At 42.8% G+C, this 15,091-nt stretch overlaps 1 protein-coding gene across 2 annotated transcripts in view; it reads left to right on the forward strand.

Annotated features, from left to right (window-relative positions):
* The window catches only part of GLS (glutaminase), a 120,935-nt gene that overhangs the window by 60,408 nt on the left and 45,436 nt on the right, over positions 1 to 15,091 (forward strand). For both annotated transcript variants that reach the window (XM_075934201.2, XM_075934202.2), the window contains exons 10-14: positions 69 to 135; positions 915 to 965; positions 7,914 to 8,090; positions 8,984 to 9,115; positions 13,560 to 13,652. In XM_075934201.2, coding sequence (XP_075790316.1) covers positions 69 to 135; positions 915 to 965; positions 7,914 to 8,090; positions 8,984 to 9,115; positions 13,560 to 13,652 — 520 coding nt within the window. The remainder of the gene's footprint in view (positions 1 to 68; positions 136 to 914; positions 966 to 7,913; positions 8,091 to 8,983; positions 9,116 to 13,559; positions 13,653 to 15,091) is intronic.

Genomic DNA, 15,091 nt, shown 5'->3' on the forward strand with positions numbered 1-15,091 from the left:
TAAAAAATGAAAAAACAAAAAATGCTACATTCCAAGTATTTGAAAACTTGGGTTTTTGTTTTTTTAAGGTTCCAGTCTGAAAGAGAGAGTGGAGATCGAAACTTTGCAATTGGCTATTACCTGAAAGAAAAGAAGGTTTGTCCATCTTTTGTTAGAAGTCATGCAAAAACATCAGCTCGTAATGTTGGTTTCTGAATTTTTGGTGTTTTATTTTATAACCTGTTTTTATTGATATAGTTTAGAATACCTTGTGTGTTGTACAGGAGACCCTCGCTATTTGTGGAATCGTGCTATTTGTGGTTCTGCATTTTTGCGGGGGCAGGAGGGCAACGGTGGTCAGGAGCTGTAGGGAACTTACCGCAGCTCCTGGCAACTGTAGTGAGTTCCCTGTGACTCCCAGTATCCATAGATTTTGCTCTTTGCAGTGTTTCCAGGAACGCATCCCCCATGAATGGTAAGGGTTTAGTTTGCAGAGGATGCAGACCTGTATTTAGGTATTCTTTACAGAACGACCCAAATCTCATTTCTCCATATAAGATTATCGGTTCTATCATATCCTGTAACTTTTTCCAAAGATTCAGTACAAGTGACTATTTAAAAAATTGCATTATATGTTTTAAGTGTTTCTATGCATACTTTAAAAGTGCCTCGATTTAAAGTTGTACATAAAGGTATTTTAGTAGAGTATTAAACTGTATGAGAGTTCCATCTTTAAAAACAGAATGTCATTTAGTTTTCTTAAACATTATAGTGCTCTCTTTAAACATCTGTATACATTTTAATTAAAAAAGACTAGCTAATGTTTTGAACACTGGCAGGAATTTATTTGATTTTAAAATCTATTTAGTTTAAAATTGATGTATTGTCTAATATAATCAATATATTTAAAAAATTCCTTTTACTTCTTTCCCCAGTGTTTTCCAGAAGGCACAGATATGGTTGCTGTGTTAGACTTCTACTTTCAGGTGATTGACTCCTATTTAATCTTGAGTATTTGTTATGGAATTGAAATAACATTTTGAAAAATTTATTAAACTTGGAAATTAAAACTTATTTATGAATCTCTATGGGTTGTGTGGATTAGTAAACTTCTGTGAGAATACGTGGAAGGTTGTATTCATAATTGGATTTGGCAGAATGTTTTGGCTGCTTTGTGTTTATTACACAGAGCGTGGCATTCAACTTTATATTGTAATGGAATACAGTGCATGCTTATCTTTTTAATTTCAAGTTTGAAGGTAGTATTCAAAATGAGGCTACACTTCTGCACCTCTCTTCATTTAATCAGATTGGTTCTTATGAGCAAAACATAAGTACATTTTGTAAATGGTCATAAAGCTTTTTGTGGGTGGGTTTATGTGAGTTTGACTTTTTCCCAAATTAAATGCACTTCTTGTCACATGAAAACTTGGCTAGCAGGAATTTCCCTGAGATAATCCACTGCCTAGTGGAATTATAGAAACTGAGTAGATTTGCCTTTTTGTCACTTCATCTCTGAAACGCTATATCAAGTCAAGAAGCTTGTTTTGGAAAGGAGCATGTTTCTTACTCAGTAATTTGCTTATCTCTAAGCAGCATTTTTCTAAACATTAGCTTTATCTGAACATTCATGGATGGGGAACTGACACTTGACCTATTGACTAGTTCATTCATCTGTGATACAGTACATAAGCACTGAGACCAATTTTGTGTCTTCCTTTATTACCTCAGCTAGACAAGGCCAAATCAACATTCAGATCAAAGAATCATTGTTAGTAAACAGTAAAAGTGAGTGTAGAATTATAGTAACATGTTGTGTTTATTATATTAGCATTTAAGACCTGCAGCATTTATTATGTATTTTGATACAGTTATAGAATCTGTTGGAAAAGACCTTAAAAACCTGTAAGAATGGAGATTTCACCACCTCTTTATGTAATCCATTCCAGTTCACCACCCGTCTAGTGATAGAGGGGAAAAAAAACTATAATATTCTACTTAGATGTCCCCTGCTTCAACTTGAGATGCTCCTTGTTCTATAAATTGCCACCACTGGGAACAACTTAGTGCCATCCTCTTTGGAACCCTCCTTCAGATAGTTGAAGGCTTCTCTAAAATCCTCTCACTCTTCTCTCCTGCAGAATAAATATGACCGATATCTTCAGTCTCTCCATGTATGTCATGTGCTCCCACCCCTAAATCATTTTTATTGCTCTCCTCTGGACTCTTTCTAATTTTCCCACATCTTTTCTGTCATGGAGAGCCCGATTGTGGATGCAGTATTCCAAATGTAGCCTCACCAGTGCCAGAGAAGGGAGAATAATTACTTTCCTCATTCTGCTGGCAGTGTTCCTACTAATGCAGCACAATATGCCATTAGCATAATTAGTTGCCTCGTATCTAACTTCTCATCCACTGCAATCTCCAGGTCATCTTCTGCAGAACTTCTGCTTACCTAGTTGGTCCCTCAACCTGTAGCATGGATTTTTCCATCCTGCATGCAGGACTCTACTTGTCCTTGTTGAACCTCATCAGATTTCTTTTGGCCCAATCCTCCAATTTGTCTAGGTCACTCTGGACCCTATCCCTATCCTCCAGTGTCTCTATCTTGTCCCTTCAGCTTAATGTTATTCACAAACTTGCTGAAGGTGCAGTCCAACTCCTCATCCAGGTCATGTGTGAAGATGTTGATTAAGATTGGTCCCAGGATCTACCCCGGGGTACTCCACTTGATACTGGCTACCAACTAAACATTGAGTTGTTGATCGCTACCCATAGAGCATGATGATCTAGCCAGGTTTCTATGCACTTTATAGTCCATTCATCCAATCCATATTTCTTTAACTTGCCAGCAAGAATACCTAGAAAGACTGTACCAGAGGTTTTGCTGAAGTAAAGATGTATCCTGTCTATCACTTTCCCCATAACACACAGAGCCAATTACCTCATCAGAGAAGGCAATCAGATTGCTTAGGTCCTGGTTTGTTTATGGCTTCTTGTGTTCATATATAGGCACCTAAAATAACTAGACTGTTGCTCTGTTTTCTCAGTATGTATAAGGAGGCTTCCCCTGTTGCACCCTCCTCCTTATTTCCTCCTGGTGTCCCACTTCCCTGAGGGCTTAGGTCTCTATCCATAATGGAATCTAGTTTAAAGCCCTCCTCACAAAGTTAGCAAGCTTGTCTGTGAAGATACTCTTCCGTAAGGTGGATCCCATCGCTTCCTAATAATCCTTCATGGAACAACATTCCCCGGTTGAAGAATCCAAAGCCCCCTCTCCACCATAATCTGTGCAACCATATATTTACTTCCACAATTCAGTGGTCCTTTCCTAGGTATTTTCCTTCAACAGGAAGGATGGACGAGAACATTGCTTGTGCCTCAAATTCCTTTATCTTTCCTAGAGCCACAGAGACTATAGTCACCCACTTAAGGTCATTCTTGGCAGTATCATGTGGGACAAGTAAGAAGGAGTAGCGGTCTCAGGCTTTGATCAGCAGACATTGTCACACCCTGAATTCTAGCTCTGGGCAAACATTTACACTTCTCAAGTCTCCCCCTCTGGATGTGATAATGTAATAATATGAGGATAATAATATCATATTCAGGGGTTTTTTTGTACAGGGCCTAAGTCTCATTCAGTGCACAAAATGGACTATCCTCCCTCAGTGAACAGCTAAATCCATATTTTGTTTTCTCATTGTTCAGTATTTGGTCCCATACCTTATTTACACTATTCAGAACCTGCTCTGAATGTAAAATTTTGTATTTCCTCGTGGGCTTTTCTGTAGTGCTTATTATCTGGGCTTGACGAATGGCGGCGAAAGCCCCTCGCCAGCCCTGAAATGCGCATGCGCAAGACCCGTATTGCACATGAGTGCGCCGCAAACAAACGGGGCACCCAGCTGAAATCTATTCGCCCAGGGCTAAGCAGATACGCTCCTAAGCAGATACGCCTTCAACTCTTGGGCAGAGATGAACAAATTTAGGGAGCTGCTGCCCCTGGACTCCAGGCAGGAGTACAAGACCCTGTTAGAAGAGAAAAAGATTGTGTCCCAAGGGACACTCCAGGCTGCCTTGGATGCCACAGACACAGCGGCCCGCACTATGGTGACCAGCCTTGTCCTGCAGAGGGGCGCTTGGCTTCAAGTGTTTGGTATCTCACCAGAGGTCCAGAACACTATTCAGGACCTGCCATTGGAGGGGGCAGGCCTGTTTTCCAAGTGCACTGACACCAGCCCCCACTGGCTGAAAGACAGTAGTGCAACTCTCAAGTCCCTCGGCATCCACACCCCAGCCCCGCAGACACACTCCCTCTCTAGGGCCTCCTCCGTCCATTCCAGCAAGGAAGAAGGCCAGACCTCTCGAGGTGCAGGGGCCGCAACAATAACAGGAATGACAGGCGGCCATCCCACTCCTCGTCCATCAGGGCCCCAGGCTGAGCCTTTGAAGGTTTGAACAGATACAGCGTACCAGCCACGTGTCAGCAGCCCTTTTCCAGACATTTATCCACTTTCCGCTGTTCCTGGTCCCATTTTACAATGGACCACTTGGTCCTGGGTAAACTGGATACTTCATTCAGTTCTCCTTCTGCCCCACCTCCCTTCCCTGTCCCTTTTCAGGACTCCTCTCATGAGCATCTCCTAAGGTTGGAGGTGAAACAGCTCTCTATCTGGGGGCAGTGGATGAGGTTCCGTTGAATCTCAGGGATAGGGGGTTTTACTCGTGTTATTTCCTGGTCCTGAAGGTCGAGGGGCGATTTTTCGCCCCATCCAAGACTTGAGGGCCATCAATGCCTTTATAGTAAAGTCAAAGTTCAAGATGGTAACGTTGTCCTTGATCAGTCTGTCCCTAGCTGCAGGGGACTAGCACACTGCCCTCAATCTCGAACATGTCTATTTTTCATATTTCAATTGTTCCTCCTCTGAGGCGATTCCTACGATTGACAGTGGGTTAGGATCATTATCGGTTTAAGACCCTCCACTTTGCCCTTTCTGTGGCCCCTAGGGTGCTCACAAAATGTATGGCAGTCGTTGGCATGTTCCTGCTGAAAAGGGGGTCCAGCTTCACCAGTACCTGAAAGACTGGCTCATAGAGGGTTCCTCCTCCTTCCAGGTTTTGGAACGCATATCCCTTGTTGTGGAGACCTATCTCAGGCTGGGTCTCATCTTAAACGAGGCCAAATCTACTCTGACTCCCACCCAAAGGATCGAATTTGGGGGCCTGTCTGGATGTGATGCTGGCCAGAGCCTCCTTGCCCATGGCCTGCTTTCTGGCAATAAAGAAGGCCCGTTCTGAGGCTCCAGTCATTTCCCACCACCATGGCCTGGTGTTGCATGAGGCTGCTGGGGTTCATAGTGGTGTGCACCTATGTGGTGCGTTTTGCCAGGCTCAAGCTACGACTGCTCTAGGTCTGGTTGGCATGAATCCACAACCCATCGTTCCAGCCAATCAGTATGGGGGTGGTGATGCCTGTGGACCTGTTGAGGTCCCTTGACTGGTGGCTGTGCAAGGAGATGGTCTGCGAGGGGGTGCCGTTCCACGGCCCTTCCCCCATCCATCTAATTGATGATGAATGCTTCCAACACGGGCTGGGGAGCCCATCTCGGGAAGCTATAGACTCAAGGTATATGGTCTCCTGTGGACTTTTCTCTCCACTTCAAGGAGCTGAGGACTATTGGCCTTGCATGCAGTGTTTTCCTACCACAGCTCTGAAGTAGGTGCATTTCAATATTGACAGACCGCACCTCAGCAATGTTTTCTATAAACAGACTCGCTCTTATCCTCTGTGCCTACCTTCTGTGGGAGTTCTGTGTAACCCATGACATTCACCGGGTGGTCTCTTACCTTCCCAGGACCCAGAATGCGTTGGCGGATCGCCTCAGTAGGTCCTTTAAGAGGCACATGTGGTCCCTCAGGGTGGATGTGACTCGCTCTGTCCATTTTCTACAAGTGGTATTTTCCCCACATGAACCTGTTCATGACCCACAGGAAGTGCCCTGCTTTTGCTCCCTCTTTAGCCACAGCCCTGGGTGGTGCACTCATGGCCCCTCATCTCAGGGCTTACTGTATGTCTCCCCCCCCCCCCCCCCGTTTTTCCTGATTCATAAGGTGATCCTCAGGATCAGGGAGTTGAGGGCTTCCGTGGTCCGAATAGTCCTTGTGTGGCGTCGCCAGCATTGGTTTTTGGCCCTCCTTGATCTTAGTGGGGCAGCTCCTGAGCCTTTGCCTGGCCCTGGCCCTAATTTCTCAGGAGTTCGGCAGGCTTCAGTACCCGAACCTCTAATTTCTGCACCTCAGGGCATGGAAGCTTCATGACTGACTGCCAGAGAGAAGCAGCGTTCAGACTGAATTCAGGCAATTTTCTTGGGAAGTCATAAACCATCTACAAGGGCGTCTTGCCTGGCGAAGTGGAAGCACTTTGTATGCTCGTCAGAGGGCAAGGGATTCGCCTCCATGGAGGCTCTAGTCCCAGCCATCTTGGATTATCTCCTGGACCTCAGAACGAAGGGCCTGGCCCTTTCCTCAATAAGTGTGCATGTGGCGGCTATCTTGGCCTTCCATTCAGGGTCATGGGGCAGGTCTGTTTTCAGGGACCCCGTGGTGCATCGTTTCCTTAAGGGATTAGATAGGGTTTACCCCCAGATGCGTAAGCCTCTGCCTCTCTGGGACCTAAACCTGGTGCTCTCTAGACTCATGGCCCCTCCCTTTGAGCTGCTGGCAATGTCTTCTCTCTTGCACCTGTCCTGGCAGGTGTCCTTTCTTGTGACCATTACCTCCGCTAGGCAGGTTTTGGAGCTGCAGGCTTTAATGGTGGATCCTCCGTATATGGTTTTCTTCAAGGACAAGGTCAGGCTTCACCCTCACCCCGCTCTCCCGTCCAAAGTGGTGTCCCATTTCATCCTTAATCAGAACATTTTTATACCAATCTTTTACCCAAAACCCCATAGTTCTGGGACAGAACAGGCTTTACACATCTTAGATTATAGACAAGCTTTAGCCTTTTATTTGGGTAAGACTAAACCCTTTCGTAAGTCCCTCCCTCCTTTCCCCCCTCCCCCCAACTATTTGTGTCCATACCTGACAGAAAGAAGGGTTTGCTGGTGTCAGCCAAGCATATTTCATCCTGGATCACTTCCTGTATCAGGGCATGCTGTGAGCTGGTGCAGGTCTATCACAGCCCATTTGCCCATGGCCCATGTGTCTTCTGCCACCTTCGTAGCTCAGGTGCCCATCATAGAGCTCTGCAGGGTGGTCACCTTGTTGTCAGTGCACGCTTTTATGAACGCACACTTATGCCATAGTGCAGCACATCAGTGAGGGCGCAGCAGTGTGTAGGACTCTTGTACATTTCAAAGGAAGAATGAGGAAGTGCTTGTCCCACTAGTTGAGTAGTTGATGGAAATTCCTTCAACTACTCGACTAGTAAACAAATCGATATTTAACATCCTTAGTAGACAAAGGTTTTTTTTTTGTGAATTACATTGCTAAAATCTAAGAGGTTTCTGAGCAAGTACAAACTGCATTTTTCCAAGGCCTTATAATTTGACCTAATTTGGACAGATTTTCATGGGGATGGCAAAACCCACCCTTCTTAAAAAAGCCACTTCTTGCCAAACTTCAGATTCCTACTACAATGTGTGTGGGGGGGGGGGGGGGGGAGGAGAGGGGAGGGGCCTTTCAGAGAAAAGATCACCAGAATTTTTTAAAATGAGCGTCCCCCCCCGACCCCCCCCCCCCCCCCAAAAAAAAATCCCTAACCTTGTGTCTCAGAAAATGGCCCAACTGTTTTGGCTGAAATAAAGATTATTATTCAGTGATAAAGATCAGCTCGTGTAATGCCACTAGCATGCAGACCTCTGATTGTTAACCTTCAGTACACTGTATATATGTAGAGATTATATATACAAATAGCAATTTTCCCCCTCTGTTAGCTGTGTTCAATTGAAGTGACCTGTGAATCGGCTAGTGTGATGGCAGCAACTCTGGCTAATGGTGGCTTTTGCCCAATTACTGGTGAAAGAGTACTGAGCCCTGAAGCAGTCCGGAATACTTTGAGTTTAATGCATTCCTGTGGCATGTATGACTTCTCAGGACAGTTTGCCTTCCACGTGAGTAACTGTTGGATTCTAATTGTTTCTTGCAAGGGATACTAATCCTAGACTGTTGTTTAAAACAAACATTTAGGATTGATCTTTTTGTACTTAAGCTGTTATGTGAATTAATCAGATGTTAAACACAATAGAACTTGAAAATCTGTTACGTAGGGTGGAGGGTACTAAAGCCTGAGGCTGTCGGAGCCCTGCTCCCCCATGGAGAGAGCAAAATACAAGCCCCACTGCCCTGGGCCGGTGTGGAAGGCTAAGCTGCAGCCCAGAGGCATCTGGCCCTTGCTGGTGGGCTTTGAGCTTTGACCCCAGGCCCTCTCAAGATTAATGCTAGTCCTGGTGATCCCATTCAAATAGGGTTCTGGCCCACAGTTTTAAAAAACTGCTGACCTAGTGCATCATGAAATTAATCGTTTCAAGGTATTTCAGACAAGTACTGTTGTGTAACACTAAAGTCAGACTTCATTTTTGGCCTGAAAATGTAAGTTGGACTTCAAAAATATCTCATTCTTTCAGAATGTAATCTCATGGTTTATTCAATTTAGTAATAATTCAAACAAATGTTAACTGGTGAAATCCTGAATTAGGTGCTAAAAAATTGCACTTACTATCTGTGTGTACATTTCACTTCTCTGCTGAGATTATCAGGCCTTGTGTTATAGTTCTTGCTGAACCACTAACATGCTGTCTGACCTTAAGTAAGCAGGGTAATTGCTGATCTGTCTCTCCACTTTCCTTATCTGTCAGGTGAGGATACTAAAGCTTACCATCTTATAAAATTTTCTGAGAATGATCAACTAAAAACATTAGATAATAATACATTTATGTGCAAAGTGTTATGAATCATGTAAGACTAGAATGTTAATGTAGTGTACTAAGTTTTTACCTTCCTGCAGGTTGGTCTTCCTGCAAAATCTGGAGTTGCTGGTGGCATTCTTTTGGTTGTTCCGAATGTTATGGGTTTGATGTGCTGGTCACCTCCTTTGGACAAAATGGGCAACAGCGTTAAAGGGATTCACTTATGTCATGTAAGGAAGGCTTCTTCTTTCAGTATTTTTTCTTTTGCAGTCAACATTTACTTATCTAGCATGGCTAAGGACAAACTGAACTTTGAGGAAATCCTTAAATTTGTTGATGTATGTACTCCCAGTCTGACCTGATCTGAGATCGAAGAGCAGTCTCGTTTTCTAACTTTTGTGGTCGTCATTCAGATAAGATTCATTATTGAACTGTGCAGACATTTAGAAAGTGATAAAACCAACCTTAAAAAGTGTTTGTGAAAAAAAGTTAAAGGAAAAATGTCTTGTGATATTATATATTGATAAATTGGAACACAAGATCTTTTCCACCTTAAGGAGACTCGTCAGAGTCCAAATATTCTTAATAGTGGCATCAAAGAGGGAATTCAGTCTTTTAGCAGTCAAGTATGTGGAAAAAAGGGTGGCTAAGGATGGCTAGTTCGACAGTTGTCTTTTGTATTAAAATACATTTAGTATATGTTATTGACAGACACTGCTATCCCTCTGAGACTATTCACAGAAAGACACTTTCCTAACAAATTAATTGAATTGGAACTGTTGACAGGGACCTTTGGCAGCTAGCAATAAGATGGGGATGGCTGTTTGTTATATTTTGATAAAAATATCATACTTTTGTGTGTGGGAAGATTGGTTGAAAGTCTCTAGAGGGACAACAGTCAGCCAAGTATTCATAACTTTCTCTTTTGTTGCAGATGTGACCTTTTAAATAATTGAAGGGTCCTGTTTGGTGCCAATGTTAAGAATATTTGGACTTTGGCCAGAGATCTTGTACCATACTTAGTTTGCACAGTAATAACACTGCTCTACAGCCAAAATGCTTCTGAAATAAATGTAGTCAAACTTTACTAATTCTGGGTCACTGAGAACGAAAATGATGCTTAAAATTGTTGATCGGCTCTAGTTTTCAAGATATGCTATTGGGTCAGTATATACGACCCTTGACTTGCGAATGGCAGAGGATAAGTGAGTTATAAAGGGAAGGGATCTCAATTTAAACCAGAAATGACTAAAATACACCTTTGACTGGATCTATGAATAAATCTATGACTGGGTTTGGACAGTACTTGCTTTTTAGGCAAAACAATGAATGATGCAATCTGAAGCTGGTATTGTGTCATACATGATATGAATTGCATCATGTTATTCCTAGAAGTCATGGATGATGCAATCATAACAAAGCTTACATTGCTTTGCTGAACAAATTGCCCTATATCAGCTCTAGAAATCATACAGTGTCGTGCTCTCTTATTTGTCAGTGTTTGATTTTTGCAAAGGGACACATTTCTGTTTAGCCAATGTGAGCAGAGATGCCTCGTACTTGTGTGAACAGTGCAGATAACTTCTTCTATGTTTGTGGTGAAGTGACTTTTGCATCACAAAAGCGCAGTAGAACCACTATGGTTAAGAAAGCTTATCACCTTTATTTTGGCTGCAAAATTGGAGATCAGGACAAGAGGTGGTCCCCACACATATGCTGCAACACTTGTGCAACAAATCTTCGCCAGTGGTTGAACAGGAAAAGGAAATCTATGCCTTTTGCAGTGCCAATGATTTGGAGAGAGCCAACTGATCATACCAGTAATTGTTACTTCTTCATGGTGCCTCCAGTTGGGAAAGGTGTATCAAAGAAGAAAAAGTGGACTGTGCATTATCCAAACATTCCATCAGCTATACGCCCACTATCCCACGGAAAAAGACTGCTGGTTCCTGATGCACCAGAATAATTCTCACTTGAGTCAGACGAGGAAGAGGATGAAACTTCTGGTCCTGAACCATCACAAGACCCACATTTTCTCCCATCCTCCTCCTCTGAACCACACCTTATAACACAAGGTGTGAACTGAATGACCTTATCAGGGATTTGGAACTACCCAAGAGTAAGGCAGAGCTGTTGGGCTCCAGACTACAGCAGTGGAATCTCCTGGCAGGTGATGTTAGGGTTTCCATGTTCCGTGACCGTCAAAAGGATCTTGTCCCATTCTTCTTCATGGAAGGTGATCTTGTAGCCTGCAACAATATTGATGGTGTGATGGCAGCCCTCAACATTGTTCACGATCCAGATGAGTGGAGACTGTTAATTGATTCATTGAAGACGAGTCTTAAAGCTGTTTTGCCATCAATTCCAGTTGGTCATGCAGTCCATATGAAGGAAACCTATGACAACATGAAACAACTTTTGAGGTGCATAAGCTATGACCAACATCAGTGTCAGCTTTGTGGCGATTTGAAGGTTGTTGCTCTCTTGCTTGGTCTGCAGACTGGATACGCAAAGTACTGCTGTTTTCTCTGCGAATGGGATAGTCGTGCAAGAGATTCCCACTACATCAAAATAGATTGGCCACTCCAACAGTCATTGGAGCCTAGGAGGAAAGGTGTTCAGCATCCACCACTTGTTGAATCAAGGAAGATTTTGTTACCACCCTTACACATCAAGCTGAGTCTGATGAAGAACTTTGTCAAGGCCATGGACAAAACACAAGCAGCTTTCAAGTACCTCCATGGAAAATTTCCAAGGTTAAGTGAAGCTAAGATAAAGGAAGGTGTTTTTGTTGGTTCTCAGATTCGTGAACTTATTCGAGATGATGCATTTGACCATGCACTGCGTGGCAAGGAAAAGACGGCACGGAAAGCCTTCCAGTTAGTGGCAATACATTTTCTCGGAAACGAGAAGGCAGACAACTACAGGTTGTTGGTGGAAAACCACCTCAAGGCATGCAAAAGCTTTGGTTGCAACATGTCACTAAAGATACATTTTTTTGCGCACTCATCTAGATTTTTTTTCCACCGAACTACGGAGCAGTGAGCGGCGAGCAATTTCACCAGGACATTGCAACAATGGAGAAACGCTATCAGGGCAAATGGAGCCCATCAATGCTTGCAGACTATTGCTGGACAGTGACAAGAGATGCTCCATTTAATTGCTGATTCTTAAAGTGTTACATAAACAGGACAGGTGAAATATTATCATGTAAAGCAACCATAAACACATGAAAAGACCTAGGTTTACAATTTATGATTAAAACTCTATCTACACAATATACATAAAACGTAAAAACTTAAATATCTTGGAAACAGTAGCCAATCAGTTGTTCTAATTGTCATATTTGAATTCAGCACATCAAAATACATAATAAATAGCACATTTTATCTCAGAAGCAGACAACTTCTAAAAAATTGTAGACTAGTGTAATGAATGGTGACACATCATTGGCCTTTCAAAAAGAGAAGAACATGGCAGGGACAAATAGTTTCTGTCTTTCTCTTCTGTCTACAAACTATGGTAGTGTTAATTAGAACAACAAAGAAAGGATATGCCAATGTTTAGAGCACTGTGCAATGTTTAGAGTACTACATTCGCCCAACTCCTATAGGGATGTAAGTGACTAAGTAGTTGACTATCTGATAAGCAAAAGCTTATCAGATAGTCGACACACTAGTCAACTAGCTGCTCCTTCTCCCCGCCTCCCCCCCCCCCCGCTGCTTCTGTCGGAAAGAGCTGGTTCCCCACAGCTGTAGCTCCATGCGGGTGGGAGGGGCAGGAGCATAGCGGTGGCATTCCGCCTTTGAACTGGCCCCAGACTCCATGCAGCATTTCAGTCTTTGAAATGCACAAGAGCCCCTGCTGGCACTTCCGTCTTCAAAATGTAGCAACAGCCAGGTGGGCTCTTGCAACATTTCAAAGCAGAAGCGCCCTTATTGACTAATTGAATAGTTAGTGGAAATTCCATTGACTATTTGATTAGTTAATCTAATTTTAACATCCCTAGATTCGTGTATTAGCTGCATAATAATCTAGTTTGTACCCCATTCTGGGGGTATGAACCAGTAGAGCATCTATTACTCTAGATGAAAATCTATTACTGTTTTTCAGCCTAGATATTTTTGCTTTTTAAATCTTATAATAAACAATAATTTCCAATTAAAAACTATTTTAAGAAATAACTGTCATTAATATAGAGCTGATAAATTGGCAAACTTCACATTGTTGCAAAAAAACTACTTGCCATAATGTTTGTGAATTTAATTTCGTTATGAGAAACTCTTAAATTGAATCCTCTCTGTCCAACTCCCTATCACAAGTGTTGTCTTTTTGTGATATAACACCTTATAAGTGTTTCCAAGTGGTATGATATTTTTACAGTGTGATATTGGTATATGTTAGCTTTCTTTCTAAATACCATCAATAATTCAGTTATTTACAAAATGAACTCTCTTATTGGAACTTGATAAAAATATGCCTTTATCAGTGTATGGAAGAGCGTTTTATGAAGAGACGCAAGGAGCCTCTCATTAAAGTCAGAAAATTAACTAAGTATATCATGTTTATTATGAAGCAAGAACATTTAAAAGTGTGTGTGTTAACCTCAGGTGAAAGAATATTGAAATATACCATTTACACAAGATGATGTAGGTTCTTTTTGACTGATTTCAGGATCTGGTTTCTTTGTGCAATTTCCATAATTATGATAACTTGAGGCATTTTGCAAAGAAGCTTGATCCTCGCAGAGAAGGTGGTGATCAGCGGGTAAGCTAAATATGTTAATGACTATTTTGTATAGTTATCTGATGGAAAATACAGGGTTAATCTGTAAACATAAAACTGCTCAATGACATGTATTGCATCAAAACTTAAAGATAAGCCTATCAATCTAGTCTTACCAGAGCACAGTTGGTATCAACATATGTTATATCTGTGTTGGATCTTAAACAGTAACAAGATTGTGTAAGATTCATAGTTGCTAACAACTTAAGTATTTCTTCTCCCTAGCTAGGCTGGGTGTATAGTATTTTGGTAATATTTAAGATAAATTTCAGTATTCTCCTTGCTGTCTAATAAAAATTTGGTCAGCTGGTAACTTAGTTTTTCCATTCTGCACTGCTATTCATGAGATCTGGGATCAGTATTTTTCACATGGTTCTCAGTGAAATCAGAGGATGGATTTCAGTTTAACTGGAAGATGTAAAATCCAGCTTAAAAAGATGTACACGCTTTCATCAAGCTTATGTGCTAAAAATGGAAGTGTAGCTATGGTGATGGTAGGGGCCAGTGCCTGGTGTCTCATGTGGGGCCATAGTCCAGGAAGCTAGCCCCTCTTGCCTCTCATGCTGCCACACAACTGCTCTCTGTTTTCAGCTCACTAACTCATTCAGAACCAGTGTGGCTAGCTCTGCTGGAGCTACAATTTACATTTCCAACTCAAAGTGTAGACCTCCTCACAGAGGGTATCGAGGCAGTGCACTTGGTGTTTGTCAAGTATCAGAGGGGTAGCCGTGTTAGTCTGAATCTGCAAAAGCGACGAGGAGTCCTGTGGCACCTTATAGACTAACTGAAGTGTTGGAGCATAAGCTTTCATGGGCAAAGACCCACTTCGTCAGATGCATCTGACGAAGTGGGTCTTTGCCCACGAAAGCTTATGCTCCTACACTTCAGTTAGTCTATAAGGTGCCACAGGACTCCTCGTCGCTCTTGGTGTTTGTGTGGCTGCAAAAATGTCATCATTGTACTCTAGCTCATAGGTCTGGATCTGCTGACCCACAGAAAAATCAGTCAGGGGCTTTTAGACACACGAGAAGTGTTAAGGGGGGGGGACACCCCAAACCTCTCAATGACATGGCCCCTGACTGAGAAGCAGAAAGACACCCACCACATTCTCTTTGTACACTGCTGCCTGGGGGCCCAGTCTAGTAGAGTTTGTGTGCTGCAGCCCCATGGGGGAGGCTCGAGTGCTAGCATGGATTCCCCAGTGCTGGGGGGGAGCCATGAGCCTCGGGGACCAGATCCAGGCAAGCCCGGGGGCCTTAGGTTCCCCACCCCTGCTTTAGATTAAGGCCTCCTTTCTGTTTCCAGGCTCTGGAGAGGGTCACTCCGTTCCTTTTGTGCTAAAGGATATTAAATATGTTATGGGTGCTTGAGGTTATGAGGCAAACAATGATATCTTTTCCTGAAGGATTTTACAAGGATTC

The sequence above is a fragment of the Pelodiscus sinensis genome, chromosome 7 (assembly GCF_052426305.1).
Source record: "Pelodiscus sinensis isolate ZL-2025 chromosome 7, ASM5242630v1, whole genome shotgun sequence".
NCBI lineage: Eukaryota > Metazoa > Chordata > Testudines > Trionychidae > Pelodiscus > Pelodiscus sinensis.